A 15,075-nucleotide genomic window follows, 5' to 3' on the forward strand; every position below is an offset into this window, starting at 1 on the left:
TTTGAACTTGGGTTTTTCACTTAACCATATATCCCTGAATTTATTCATTAGTTCACAGAGATCTTTCTTATTGGTTGTAGTATCTGCATATTACTCAACTGCGCAGATGCTCCCTAGTTTATTCAGTCACTCTCTTACATGTGGATATTAAAATTCTTTGCAATATTTTGCAGTTCCAAATAATGCTGCACTGAATAACATTGGGCATGCAACCCATGGTTTTCATTGTTGAATTAAACAAAAGAAATAAAAACTTCTAAGATAATATATAGCCCCTTTTAAGAAAAGTTTTCCAGAAACGCTCTACATCAAAAGTCAAGATAGAGTACCTATTAAAAGAGTCCACAAAAGGAAGTCTGTCTCAACAGATTGAGTTCTGCAGGTGGTCTTCAGAGTGTCGCTGTGTCTGTGCTTATACAGCACACCTCTTATGAGGAAACCTGGGAGGTGCTTATTGGTCTAGCAAAAAACAGCTCTTCCCCAAACTCTTGTCTTCAATACAACTATCACGGTAACATGTTAAAATAGCAAAGTCCAGAGTCAAGTGCTTGGAACCCAGAATTGTGGAGTAAAAGGAACCAAGTACAAGCTTCTCTTTTCTTTCAATTTTCCTACACATCACATTGTTCCTCTTAGCTCAGTTGCTATCAGGTCCAAAATGGAAATGTCTACAGCGTGCTCCTCACTTTCTATCCGTCAGAGTTCCTTAGAAGCTTAAAAAAAAGTCAATAATAGGAAGTTACATTTTTAGCTCTTAGAGATTAATAAACTTGAGAATATTTTATGACTACAAAACTTCAAGAAATTACATGAGGAAGACTTTTCCTCCCACTCTGGCCGCATGAGACTGCACAGAAAGAAATACGTTTTACATGGGGGCATGCAGCACACAGCCAAGGAGCTGTGTGGACAACTGCAACTACATGCATTGGGCTCTGGTATTTTGTACTCTATTCTAGTTGTTAAGAAAGAAACATTTTAACCTTGTGCTACTAAATTTATTTCACCACCTTTAATGGTTACTTAGACCTGCAGTCTGAAAACACTGTTTAGTGAGAGCACATGCTTTGAAGTCACACAGATGTGAGCTGGAATCCAGGATGTGCCTCTCACCAGCAGTCTGCTCAGGAGAATTTCTCAACCTGTGTAAGCCCATTCCTCCTGTGTAAAATGGAGTTGCTATCTATAGCACAGATGGTTGTAATGGCTAGTTAAGAATGCAGGTAGCACAAAGTATGGTAGCCAATAAATGGAAAGGTTACGTTTTTTTGTTTTTTTTTGTTTGTTTTATTTTGTGATCGACCCTGAGCTAACATCTATGCCAATCTTCCTCTATTTTGTATGTGGGTTGCTGCCACAGCATGGTTGACAAGTGGTGTGGGTCTATACCTGGGATCTGAACCTGGTAACCTGGGCCACCAAAGGGGAGTGTGCCGAACTTAACCACTAAGCCATGGGACCGGCCCCTGGAAAGGGTAATTTTACTTAAGAATGATAAAATGGTACAAGAAGTAGAGAAGTTGTACTAAGGAATTCTGGTAGTCCACAGGCAGCCAGTCCACTTCACCCTCTGTGGGATGGAAAATAATGAAGCAACCGATATTTTATCGTTACTCTCCTTTCTATTTCTTGAAGCCACTCTAGTGCCCAGTGAGGTGTGAATCCAAGGAGGCAGGATTGGATTGCTGCTTCCCCTGTCTTCCCAACTTCTGGTAGTATCCATCATGGACTTCTTCTCAAAAGTCTCACAGGCAAGTCCAGAAATCCACAGGAACACTCACATGGCAGGAAGCACTCTTGACCTGTTCATCACTTCCAGTGAGAGCGGCAGTGGTTCCCAGACTTGGGAGGGTATTAGGCAAACCTAAGGAAGTTGTGAAATATTCGGATTCTGAGACCCACTGAAGTCATTGGTTCAGAATCATCTGGAGTGAGACGTTGGAATCTATATTTAATACACATGAACCACACACACACACAGTTCTGGTACAGCTGACAGATCAATAGGAAAATGGAGCCTTTTGGTATTACTCTTATTCCAAGTAAATGTTGACTTAATAGTGGCAGATCCTCCATGTCTTCTTTAAGTTTTTCGAATAGTTTCATTTACAGGAGAACCCGCTGTACCATAGGAGGTGAGTGTAGGTGAGTTGAAAGATCACAGAATTTGGAGTGTTTAAGTCCCTCCAAGTTAGAAGTAGCAAGGAACACATAGAATAAAGTAAGGCATTTGAGAGAAAACTTCAATGTGCTATGCAAATTTCAGCTAGTTACGAGAGTGGTTTTGTTTGCTATTGAAAATGAGTATAACCCCACTGTTCTGGGATCAATTGCCCATGAATTCAGTTTCCCTAGTAACCATCAATTGGATGCTTTTGGAACCTTATCCTCTCCCTTTTTATTTTAGTATATACCAAAGGGCATATTTATTTTTCACTAGCATGCTTGAATTACATTGAAAATGTTTACGCATTAAGGCTTAAAATATATTGATAATTTGCATCACTTTTCTACTGGATTCAGCATTAATTTAAATAAGACTATTTTGAAACATTTCTACATGTTGTATCAAAGATTTGTATTCTCTTTTATTTCAGTGGTAGTAAGGTCTGTTGTGTGTGGAGAAGATTAGGGGCAATGGAACTAAAGATTAATGTGATGTCCAACGCTCTGTTACAACACCCACAGAATAGTATCATATCACCTTATAGCACTGGCCAAAATTTTATTTTGTCTCTCAAGTACATGGCTTGCAGTTTTTAAAGACAATTCCATCCAGACCATTTTCCAAGAATAATTCCTTTGGTTGGGTTTTCATTGCCAACAACTACTCTTTGTTGATTGGGCAACCACCTAAATAAACCCACTCATTCAGAGACTCTGCAACGGATGTCTTCAGAGGGCAATGACTTAACTTGGATAGTCCCTCAAAACTCTACTTCTGAGATGGAAAATTGAACTTGTCATTCAATCCTACGTGTAACTTTTCTTTCTTATGGAGCTCTAGGAAGCATAGGGCCATTATCTTTATGATTGAAGCCATATTTGGTGTTTGGACTAGTCATTCATCAGTTATTCAGTAATAACAGGGTCTGGGATTCTCTAGTAATGGGAATAGGTAGGTTATAATCTACACTCCTCATTTATTTCCCCTTATGATCAATGTTTGAATTTCAATTCTAACTAGTGTATTACACTTTGATCCTGAAGCACACGCCAAAGAATTCAGCAAGACTGCAGACAAATTCTTCAAAGTGCATCTCCACTTTCAGTGGATTTATGGACATCATCTGTGTGTTATGTGAAAATTAATCCTTGTCCATCTGTGTACCCTTAGTATGGTTTGGACTCCCCTTCCTTACCAAATATCCTGAATTCAAGTTATCTAAACTCATGGAGCAGTTGTCCAGAGGAAGAGCAGCAACAGCCCCGCCCCCAACCCTTGGGAGCAGAAAGGAAAAGAATTATCCCAAGGAATTGTTAAAAATCCCAGATGCAGCGGAAGAAATAAGCCATGGGTGCATAGAGTGATGTCTCAGGGGTCCAAAATTTAACCCAAAATGGGCAATAATTTGTTTTGCATTAAACTAAACCAGTTTGATGAACTCAAATGCCCTCGGCTCAATAGGCAGGACTCTCCGAGGAGCCTGTGTTACTTCCCTCACTTAAGCGCAGATTTGTAATAAAAATCTTAATGCTAGTAGCATGGTTTTTGGACACATAAGAAGCTAACCACTTGGAGAATCATATTTGAGAGGTCAGAAAACTCCACACTTAAAGATCGGTTTATAATTTACGAAGAAAATAGAAAGTTTTGTTTCTCTGAGTTGAAATTTGACGAGCACGGCGGGAAATATTGCTGGTTTTTGGCAGAAGGTTTTATGCTTTCTTCATAATTTGAGACCTGCGTGAAGGCTGAGGCTTCGGGGATCATCTTTTGAGAAAAATCAGGCAATTCGGTGTAGAGAATTTTGATATTTTTGGCATTTTTTGAGGTGTAACAAACACAACTCGGGATCCGAGAGGACACTCTGCGGCTGCCAGCAAGGCGGGCTGGACAGCGCACCAATCACGGCGCAGCTCCGCCCTATATAAACGGGCGGGCGCAGCGGCGCTGCCCGAGTCCCGGCCAGTGCCTCTGTTTCCGGCTCGAGTTGCTCTTCCCAAGCCCGCCTTCAATATGTCCGAGACTGCGCCCGCCGCGCCCGCCGCTCCGGCTCCTGCCGAGAAAACACCAGTGAAGAAGAAGGCCCGCAAGGCCGCGGGTGCCGCGAAGCGCAAGGCATCTGGGCCCCCGGTGTCCGAGCTCATTACCAAGGCTGTCGCCGCTTCCAAGGAGCGTAGCGGCGTGTCCTTGGCTGCGCTGAAGAAAGCTTTGGCGGCCGCTGGCTACGACGTGGAAAAGAACAACAGCCGCATCAAGTTGGGTCTCAAGAGCCTGGTGAGCAAGGGCACACTAGTGCAGACCAAGGGTACTGGTGCCTCAGGCTCTTTTAAGCTCAACAAGAAGGCTGCCTCTGGGGAAGCCAAACCCAAAACGAAGAAGGCGGGTGCGGCCAAACCCAAGAAGCCTGCGGGAGCGGCTAAGAAGCCCAAGAAAGCCACGGGGGCGGCCACCCCGAAGAAGAGCGCCAAGAAGACCCCAAAGAAAGCGAAGAAGCCTGCTGCGGCTGCGGGAGCCAAAAAGGCAAAGAGCCCGAAAAAAGCGAAAGCAGCCAAGCCCAAGAAGGCGCCCAAGAGCCCAGCGAAGGCCAAAGCGGTGAAACCCAAGGCGGCTAAACCAAAGACCGCCAAACCCAAGGCAGCCAAGCCAAAGAAGGCGGCAGCCAAGAAGAAATAAAGTCTTTTGGCCAACTACTTAGAAGCTCAACACAACCCAAAGGCTCTTTTCAGAGCCACCCATAGATCTCATCAAAAGAGCTGTTGCACATTCTAAGGGGGCGTGGCTGGGAGGCCGCAAGTGAGAGGCGGGCCTCCGGGGATGGGAGGTGGGTTGTCAGTAATGGCTCCAGCTGAAACGGGTCTGGGCTTTTGGGAACTGTTACCAGACAGGTTAGAAGAACCTGGAACGCGGCTTGCGCGTCGGCCTACTTGCCTATCCTGTTTTTAGAGTGTTGAGAGAATGTTGGGCAGTTAGTGTGCACTAGGTTGGGAAGTAAATTTGCCCACAGTAGGACGCGATGCAGGAGAGCACGAATTTGGGGGCAGAAGTGACTTAGAATGTTACGCGTATGTTCTGTAAGTGTATGGAGGTCGCTAACGTATTACCGAAATTGACGAGGTGTGTACTCAGTATTTATTTCCTCACTGCAGGAAAGATTTGCTATTTACTGGACCACTTGCATTCACAACAAACCGAAAGACAAAATTTGGCAGATTAGGGGAAACTGTTTCCAAGTATTTCAACGATAACGGTCTGGTGGCAAAAATTCCCAGAATTTTTGGTAGAGAAGAGAGATCGCAATGTGAATTAAAAAGGCTCACGCAGCTCAGCATACTGCTGAGCTTCCGGTGGTTGGGATTTGGTTAGCTGCGGTGGGGATAATACGCTACCACAACGCTGGGCCAACGCTAGTCATGTAGGACATCAGCATGGCCACTAGGTGTCCACTGCTGCGGGCCCAGGCCCCATGCATGAAGTTGTCCTAGCGAGCACGAAGTTGCCTTCACCCACAAAGCTAAAACCAACCTCTTCTCAATAAAACTTTCGTCTGTTCTCTGAAATACACAGAGCAGTTGCTTGAAGAGGCTGTTTATAGTAGCTTTGGGTAGCCTAGTCTAGGCCTTCCGATTGGGTCAAAGCAAAGTAAAGAAATAGCCAATGAAAAGGTAGATCTGCGACTATCATTTACATTCGCAATCGTGACGACACAGTAAAATTAATCCAATCATGAGCGAAATTTTACTAACTTCATTTGAATACCGCATCTATAAATAAATGTGGCCTCGCTGGGGGTGATTATTTTCCCAGGTGTTAGCGATAGTGTTGTAACTTTTAACGCTACAATGCCTGAACCTACTAAGTCGGCTCCAGCCCCGAAGAAGGGCTCCAAGAAAGCGGTGACCAAGGCGCAGAAGAAGGACGGCAAGAAGCGCAAGCGCAGCCGCAAGGAGAGCTACTCGGTCTACGTGTACAAGGTGCTGAAGCAGGTCCACCCCGACACCGGCATCTCGTCCAAGGCCATGGGCATCATGAACTCGTTCGTCAACGACATCTTCGAGCGCATCGCGGGCGAGGCGTCGCGCCTGGCGCATTACAACAAGCGCTCGACCATCACCTCCAGGGAGATCCAGACGGCCGTGCGCCTGCTGCTGCCCGGGGAGCTGGCCAAGCACGCTGTGTCGGAGGGCACCAAGGCCGTCACCAAGTACACCAGCTCCAAGTAAACTTGCCAAGTAAGCGTCTTTACACCTAACCCCAAAGGCTCTTTTAAGAGCCACGCATGCTTTCAACAAATGAGTTGTAATTCTTTTATTCTAAAGGCTATTCTGAGGTTTCTCATACCAAATTTAAAGGTATGCTATCATTCTTTAATACTCTGTTACACCTGTGTAGGAAATACTTCTGCGTAGACAACAACAAAATAAATTGCGCGCTCATTATGGGCAAGTACAGTTTCATAAAAGCGTTAATCATTTACTATCACGTAACTAGATAGGAAATTTGAACTGAAAATGCCATTTCAAGTGTACAGCTTTCGTTTCCGTGTTTAGGTCTCCAAGTTGATCCTGATGTTGCTCCGGGACTTGGCGATGACCGCTCACCCAGAGCACATAAGCGCATGCTCTGACAACTTTGTTCTGCTCAGTTTCTTTTCTTTTCATTTTTTGTTTTCTTTCTTACCGTATACATATGTATTACTGAAAAGAGGCTGAAGACAATGTGAGTTTTCACGGAAATATTACCGAGGTCTTTTGGTTTGCTTGCTTTGCAATTGGTCTAATTTTTGCTTAAGGCTTTGAACGGCGAGTGGGGGAGGTAGAGGAGCAGCCTATACTGTGCCCAGCAGGCACCGAGGGAGAGGAAAGGGAAGCAGCTTTTTGAGACACCTTCAAATTTTGTCAGTTACTACACCTTTTCCCCAGACAGTCCTATTTAATTTACAGTCTTTCTCCAGCGTTCAGCTGTAAAGGTCTCTGGGTCACAAGAGAGAAACCTAATACTCAGTCGGTTAAGGTGTCTGACTAGATAGACCAATAGTTATCTCGGCACTGAGGGCCCCTTTTCAGTACCCTATACCCTTTCCCAGATGCCCCCGAATGTCAAGGATGGAGAGGAGGTAGAAAGGGAAGGAAAGCCCCTTCGAGCAGGATGTGGCTTCTGCTGCACAAGGTAGGATGGCTTTAAGGGTTTTCGGGGTATGGATTATTGTGGGGAAAATAAATCTCGGGGAAAAAAAAGCTGGGAGCTGGGAAGGAGTTGGCCAGGAGGAAAGGAATCCACGGTTAAGAGTTCGCCAAGAAAATTGCAAGGTGGATGAGGCTGGGCTGGGAATGAAGTGCTGGCTTAGATGGAGAATTTAGGTGGAGGGTGTTGGGTGAGGGAGGAATGAATTTAGAAATTCTCACGTCCATGATTTCCCAAACAAACATGGATTCATAGATTATGGGGATAGATTTTCCATAATGTGGCAAGCTGACTACCTGGATGGACAATTAAGATCCAGAATAGTATTTTTTAAAGTTTTAAAAGCAAGGGAGCCATTAAGAAAGTAAGCAACTCTCAGGCCCAGGGCCTTGGCCCATGTGAAACCCCAGGAACCACAGCTGGCTCTCACTCAGACCTGAGCTTTGCATTTTAGGGTGTTTGATTTTTAGGGTATGTGAAGCCTGTCCATGGTAGGGAGCCTGAGAAGAAATTTTTCCTTGTGAAGCTGAGACACCAGGCAAAAAGCTCTATCTTCAGAGTAAAAGAATGAACTAGAAATAGACAGACATACACACACACGCTCATCACAGATGATTGCAAAGAGTCTGCCCTGAACTTCTGCTGAGCAGGGTAGATTCCGATACTGAGAATTTGTACCGCAGGCCAGCCTTCACACTTACTTGGGTCTGACATTAGTACCACAGAGATTCAAACACCCAGGCTGAGAATCTAATTTAGGGATATCCCAAGCTGATTTTGTGCCCCTGAGCACCTGGTGAAAGCAAATACAAATCCTGTCTGGAGGCATAAGCTTCATTTTAGGTCTCAAGAAATCCCCACTGATGAAATGTGAAAGAAAATTAATGAGCAATTCACAGCCAAACTTAACCAAACATACTGTGAAACAAGACGTTATGACCAAGAATAACAAAAGTAACAGAAAACAGAAACAAAAGGACTAAAAAGAGGCAATTAGCAGATACAGACTTCAAGTGGCTAACTTTTAATATCTTAAAAAATATATATATTTGAAATATCTTGTGGGGCTAAGAATCTAAAGAAGGACCACACAGACTTGATAAAAGAGCCAAATAGAAATTCTAGAAAAACATGTGTGTGTATATACAATTAATTATAACAATTAAATTTAAAAGCTTCCTGGATGGCTTTACTAGCCAATTGGGCCAAGCTGAACAATTTTAATGAATGACATGCCTAGATCTTAAGGAATTATCCAAAATGCAGATAGAAGATGTACAAGTGAGTTTAAGAGATCCAGAATTAGTAGTAAAATCGTCGATCTGACATACCTCTGATGGTAGGACCCAAAGGACAACCAGAGAGAATGATGCAGAATTGAGATTTAAAAGATCATGGCTGAGAACGTTTTAGAATTGATGGATTACTCAAGTAATTAAAAATAAATTCAATAGAATGAAAAATGATGCAACAAAAACGGGGGTTGCCGGGTGACACTGAACCAAGCCCTATAAAGTCTTAGAAAAATTAGATGCTGATTTTCATAAGGTCATGCCTTCTAATCTGTATTGACAGATGGCATCAGACTGAAGCACTGTTTGAAATTCTGTGGAGGAGGAGGCGAATTGAGTAACTCATTATTTACATGCATTTTGTATCTAGCTAACTGCCAGATTCTGTTAACTCTAATCAATATTTAATGGCTGTCTTGATTTTCATTGCATGTAATACTATAATTAGCAAATAAAAATGTTGGACATTCCTTCCAATAACTATTTCTTTTAATTGCTTTTATCATGTTACTGTGTTAAAATCACAAACTGCCATGTTAGACATGCTAGCAGGCATCACCATCTTTTTCCTCCTTTTCCTGGACATGGCTTTGTAGTTCGTGATTGATAAATAATACTTGCTTGTGTGTGTGCGTATGGGGATTAGTTTTTATTGTGTTGATATAGTTTCCTTCTAATTCTCTTTTAAGAGTTTTTATTAGGAATGATTTCTGAATTTGTGGCAGCTGATGAAATCATGTGCTTTTTCTCCTTTAACCTGTTCCGTGAAGCACAGGGAGATTTCCTAATGTTGCGCCATACTTGCATTCCTAGGCCAAATCTTATTTGATCAGGTTGTATTATTATTGTAAATAATGGATGGCTAAATTTAAACATTATACCTGGATTTTTTCCATCTCTATTCATACATAAAATAATTCCATGATTTTCCCCCTTTGGGTTTACCTTTATCAGATTTTGCCATTAAGATTGCAATAGCTTCAAAAACGTAATTGTGGGCCTCTCCTTTATTAATCATCTATTTCTGTATAACAAATTATCCCCAAACTAGGCAGCTTAAATCAGTGAACATTTATTATTTCATTTACTATCTGTGGGTGGAATTCACAAGTGACTTAGCTAGATAGTTATGGCTCAAGATCTCTCATAGGACTGAAGTCAAGATGTAAGCATAGGCTGTAGTCATTTGAAGGCTTGACTATAGCAGGAGGATTCTCTTCCAAGATGGCTCGCCTGCATGCCAGACAAGCTCCTGTTAGCTGTTGGCAGGAAGACCTCAGTTCATTGCCACATAGACCTCCCTGCAGGGCTAATTGACTGTCTTCAAAACATGGTAGCCGTTACTCTCTAGAAAGGGAAATTAGAGAAAGAGTGGGAGGAATAAGCCACAATGCCTTTCATGACCTAGTTTTGAACGTCACACACTGACACTTCTGCCACTTTCTATTCATTAGAAGCAAATCATTTAAATCTGGCATATTTCAGAAGGGAAATTAGGTTCCACCTTTTGAGGGAGAGAAAATAAAAGAATTGGTGGACATATTTTAAAGCCACCACATCATCTTTTTTATGCTTTAAACACTTGAATGTAAAAAGTATTTGTGTTTTACTGATTAGATAGCAATCAGCTACAAAATCACCTGAGCCTAGCACCTTTATAACTGGTTGATTTTTTAAGAATTCCAGTAACTTAGACTACAGTTGACCACTATCCACAGAGACAAAGGCCCATGAAACTCCCACGTGATGTGCTGATGGACTTTTCCCTGAGGTTGTAAAGGTCAAAATGGTGGCCTCTGCATTTAAATAAAATATTAGCTCAGCACACAGTAGGTACTTAAAAAAAAAGTATTGAATGAATTTAATTAACTTATCTAAGAAATCCTAAACTTCAATCAGTGAAGCAAATCTCTGGTGCAAGATCATTGTTGGAATGTTCAACAAACTAATACGGTTGGCCTTTTGGAAGAAGAAATCAAAGGGGGAAATAAATACAATAAAATTTAAAATATCAGAAAATACTGTGGCATATGAAAATATAAGAAAATAACAATATGGAAACAACCAAATTAATGAAATTTAAAATTGACAAGAAGTTAAAGCTAATTTAATAATTAAAATATAGACGTTAAGATTGATGATTGAGTAATACTAAAAAAAGGCAATGTTTAAAGTATAAGGTAGCAGATTAAGAGTTAGCAGAAGAAGGTAAAAGGAGAAGAAACTAAAGAGAAGAATTTAGTTAGGAAGGCTTATAAGGAGATTCTGGACGTGTGTCAAAATGCCCTAGTAAATTGTACCAAGGCTATAGTTCAGAGTATTTATTTATAAATCACTTCATTTAAGAGATGATCATTGAATGTCTCTGGGCTAGTCACTGTGATGACATTGGAGACGCAGAGAGAAATAAGATTGTGCTTTACCTCCTGGAGCCCTCAGTTTTGTAGACTAGAGGAAGCTTATAGCTAATTGCTTTCCTTTTCTTTTATCTTTCACTAAGGCCTAAAAAAGTGTTTATCACTCTTTGGAAATCTGCAAGCAGGTGAATAGATTTGGCTCATATGGGAACTACCATATTCATTAAATTAAGGCAAAAATATTCATCTCAATTTTTGAGTAATAAACAAAACACAGTAATATTAATAGTGTGACACAGTGTGGAACAGTCCACAGGACTCTCCTCACATCTGACAACCACAGAGTTCAGAGATCTCCAAAAGCACCCATAGATTTGATAATTAGCTAGAAGGGCTCACAGAACTCACTAAAAGCTACTATACACAAGGTTATTAGATGCTATGCTCAAGGGTTTATTACGGCAAAAGGATACAGATGAAAATCAGCCAAGGGAAGAGAAACATGGAGCAGACCCCAGGAGGGTTCCAAACTGGAGCTTCTAGTACTCCTTTCCCAGTGGAGTCATGGAGAGTGTTAGCACCTACTTGCAACAATGTGTCACAACACCGTACATACTGCCAATTAGAGAAATTCACACAAGCCATGGTGTCCAGACTTTTATTGAGGCTTTATCATATAGACATGATGGTCTTCTCGAGTGGTTGATCTTTAGTCTCCACACCCTCTGGATGTAGCACAGATACCGTGTGACCCGAAGCCCCCAACATAATTGATGGTATTAGTCTATCCAGTGTAGCCCAAGGCCCCCTGGTAAACAAAGATATTGTTATCATGCAGGATATTCCAAGAGCCTAGAGATCACCTCCTAGCAAAGGGCAAAGTCCACACCTCTCTTTGGATGGGGTTAATACTTTACTACACACATAGTTAGAAGAGAAACTATTATTTTTACAGTTTTGAATTAAATATCTATCCTTGACCATAAGTTGAGTTCCACAGCTATTTGCTTTTTATGATTGTTTGGTCAAGTGGTTTGGATATTTAGATTGACTACGGACCCAGAAATTATAAGGAGATTTCTTAATGAAGACTTTTTTCTACTTTATTCCGAAGAACAGTGTCAGCAGCCTTCTCCTGCACTTACAGCCTCAACTGCCCTGTAAATTGTGGCTGCAGGAAAAGAAGACAGGAGAGACAGAGATCAACTTTGGGGGAAGTTCGGAGTTCTTGAACTTCATTTTGGTAGCATGGGCATTCAGTCCTAAATAGAAAAAAAAAAAGCTTCCTTTTCTTTGTATGAACAGCAGCACTTGAGTGGCTTTTCCTTCCGTAAGCTATGACATTTGCTACTGTGGGCAGGGGCCAGGACTTGGAGAAATGTAAAGGAGTTATGCTTTAGAATTTTGTTTAAAAGTTTAACAGTGAATGTTAAGCTGTATTTCATAAATACAAAATGATATAAATATGACAGCCAAATTATGGCTATTTTTTTAGGGAAGAAGGAGGAGGAGCATGGGGAGAAGAAAAAAGGTGAGAGAAATTGAGCAGGACTCAGAAAAGGAACGGAAGAAGCAGATTGCTACTACAAAAGGGAGGGAAAGAGCCTAGAGACCAAAGAGAAGCCCACAGCCGACTGTGGTAGGAAAAAAGCAGAAAGAAAAAGAGGGGGGTGGATAGATAGACCGTGTCCTGTATTGAGCATTTGAGCTAGCTATAATACTTGTAAGATAACTGAAATATTCCCCACATTTCTTTGGTTTGGGGTCGAGTGGATTAATTAAAATGCCACCATATCTGAGAGACTTTCTCTGAGCAGCAGATGGCACCTTTCTGTTTCATTTTTAACTTGCTCTGTTCATTCTTCTTCATTATACTTAGCACTAACTGATATAAATTTGTTTATTGTTTGTTTCCTCTCTCCATCCTCAAGACTGTAAGCTCCACCTGGGTAGGGTTAATCTTTTTTGCTACTGACTCTCTAATGCCTAAGGCTGTTCCAGACACACAGCAGGCTCTCAATAAACATTTGCCGCATGACATAATTAAAGTGCACATATGTCTGTAACGACAGGAATAGAGGCCAGAGTTGTCAAAAAAATTCAATTAAATGAGTGACTCAGCCTTTCTGGGTCTCACTTTCTTCATCTATACAAGAAGAAGAATAATAGTACACTACTTAGAGTTATTTTAAGGATTACATGAGATAATTCATGTAAAGCTCTTAATACGGTTATGAACATTTAGTAAGTACTTAGCAATTGTGGGCAATTACTATATTTTCTTTAGTCACTGAATTAAAATGAAAATCAGAGTGGCTAATTCTCTCTGGTCAAAAACTAAAGGGAGAGAATATGAGCTTTTGAACTATTTGAATCTCATCTCAAGAAAGGTAGCTGGGGGGCCGGGCCGGTGGCCCAGTGGTTAAGTGCGCACGGTCCGCTTCAGCGGCCCGGGGTTCACTGGTTCGGCTCCGGGGTACAGATATGAAACCACTTGTCAAGCCATGCCGTGGTAGTCATCCCACATATAAAGTGGAGGAAGATGGGCACGGATGTTAGCTCAGGGCCAGTTTTCCTCAGCAAAAAGAGGAGGATTGGCAGCAATTGTTAGCTCTGGGCTGATCGTCCTCGAAAAATAAAAAAAAAGAAAGGTAGCTGGGGAATTTGGAACAAAGATCATATTATTCAGGAATATTTCTTGACTAAGCATGATTTGACTCATTAGCTATTAATTCTAATAATGACTAAAGTGTAAGTAATACTGGAACAGAGACTCCTCATTGCATGTTATACGAGCACATGTACACAGAACCCTCTTGGTATAGCAGATATTAATGCTGATGGCAAAATAGCACCTAACAAATAAACCCTTTTTATTTCTTCAATCAGGTGAGAGATATCAGTGCAGAGAAGAAATGAATGCAACAGTAACTGAAAATGTGAATGTGCCCATTGAAGTTTTGAAGTATGAAGTCTGATCTGCTGGAGAATGATTGATTAGTGTGTATATCCCACCCAAATCCAACCCATCTTGGTTTGCTGCACATTGATTCCGCAAAAGGAGATCATTACCTGAGTGGGAGAGCCTAAACAAGGTGTTTTAGCTTTTTCATTTTATTTTTTGTTTGAATTATAAAAATAGAATTTACTTCTGTTACAGGCCTAGTTACTGGGAATTCATTATTTACCACAGATTATATTTGCTGAGAGAAGTCAGAACGAGAGAATAGCAAAACATTTGTAAATGAAATGTTATGATTAATAAAATCTGTGAATAATTGGAATTCTGCACTGGTCATTGATTGAAATCCTTCTCCTAAGATCTCCCCTTTACAGACATACAATTTACTTATTTTTCACTTTATTTTCTGGCATCAAGGTCTGAGTGGGTAAGGCCTAAGCACCATTTTGGCTTTGGTAACGATCTTGAAGGTGAACAACTTAGTTTAGTTAAGCTGACATTTGAGAAGTCACTTTCAACATCCGATTTAAGGGAAACACAATACTTTGCAGCATTCTTAAACTTGTGTGCACCAAAACTACCCGAAGGTTTTTAAAATCGTAGATTGCTGGGCCCCTGTCACAGTTTCTGATTCACTGGATCTGGAGTAGGATTCAATAATTTGCATTTCTAAATTATCCAGGATGGTGCTGCTGCTGCTGGTGGGCATCGCACTCGGAGAACTGAGATTTAAAATAGGACATGAAAATTCCCTGAAATGCTACTAGTAAATAGCCACACAAACCCGAAAAATCACACTGAGGTTTATACCGGGGCCTGAAAATGGGCAGAGGCCATTCTCCTCCCGATGCAGCCGCTCCGGGGTGAAGAGGTTATCGGGAACCTCCGCGTCCCGCCTCCGCCGGCTCCCCCGTAGCCACGCCCCTCGCCGCCGGCTCTCTCATAGGACCGTCCCGCCACGCCCCTCCACGCCGGCTCCCTCATTGGGCCGTCTCGCCAGGCCTTAGGTCCCGCTGGTCCCCCAGCGGAGCCTCACGTTACGCATACGACACATGACGGTACTCCGGCCCCACCTTGGGGTGGCCGGTGCGCTGACATCGGCCAGTCGCCTGCGTC

At 42.0% G+C, this 15,075-nt stretch overlaps 2 protein-coding genes across 8 annotated transcripts; both read left to right on the forward strand.

Annotated features, from left to right (window-relative positions):
• Window positions 1-4,180: 4,180 nt before the first annotated feature.
• H1-4 (H1.4 linker histone, cluster member) lies at window positions 4,181-14,281 on the forward strand. Of its 3 annotated transcripts, XM_070244168.1 has the most exons (3): window positions 4,181-6,396; window positions 6,715-6,883; window positions 13,887-14,281. In XM_070244168.1, exon 1 carries the CDS (start codon window positions 4,181-4,183, stop codon window positions 4,838-4,840), a length of 660 nt encoding a protein of 219 aa, XP_070100269.1. In that variant the 3' UTR covers window positions 4,841-6,396; window positions 6,715-6,883; window positions 13,887-14,281. The 3 variants fall into 3 exon arrangements, with proteins under 3 accessions (XP_070100269.1, XP_070100267.1, XP_070100268.1); XM_070244166.1 differs by lacking the exon at window positions 6,715-6,883; XM_070244167.1 differs by lacking the exon at window positions 13,887-14,281 and having other exon boundaries at window positions 6,715-8,324.
• On the forward strand, window positions 6,007-14,281 carry H2BC5 (H2B clustered histone 5). 5 transcript variants are annotated; one of them, XR_011429572.1, is made up of 4 exons: window positions 6,007-6,396; window positions 6,715-6,883; window positions 7,251-7,333; window positions 13,887-14,281. XR_011429572.1 is itself a non-coding variant. In XM_003363767.5 (2 exons), exon 1 carries the CDS (start codon window positions 6,007-6,009, stop codon window positions 6,385-6,387), a length of 381 nt encoding a protein of 126 aa, XP_003363815.1. In that variant the 3' UTR covers window positions 6,388-6,396; window positions 13,887-14,281. The 5 variants fall into 5 exon arrangements, 2 of the variants coding, with proteins under 2 accessions (XP_003363815.1, XP_014589728.1); XR_001379173.3 differs by having other exon boundaries at window positions 6,715-7,333; XR_289091.4 differs by lacking the exon at window positions 7,251-7,333.
• Window positions 14,282-15,075: the final 794 nt, after the last annotated feature.

This window comes from Equus caballus, chromosome 20, assembly GCF_041296265.1.
Source record: "Equus caballus isolate H_3958 breed thoroughbred chromosome 20, TB-T2T, whole genome shotgun sequence".
Lineage (NCBI taxonomy): Eukaryota > Metazoa > Chordata > Mammalia > Perissodactyla > Equidae > Equus > Equus caballus.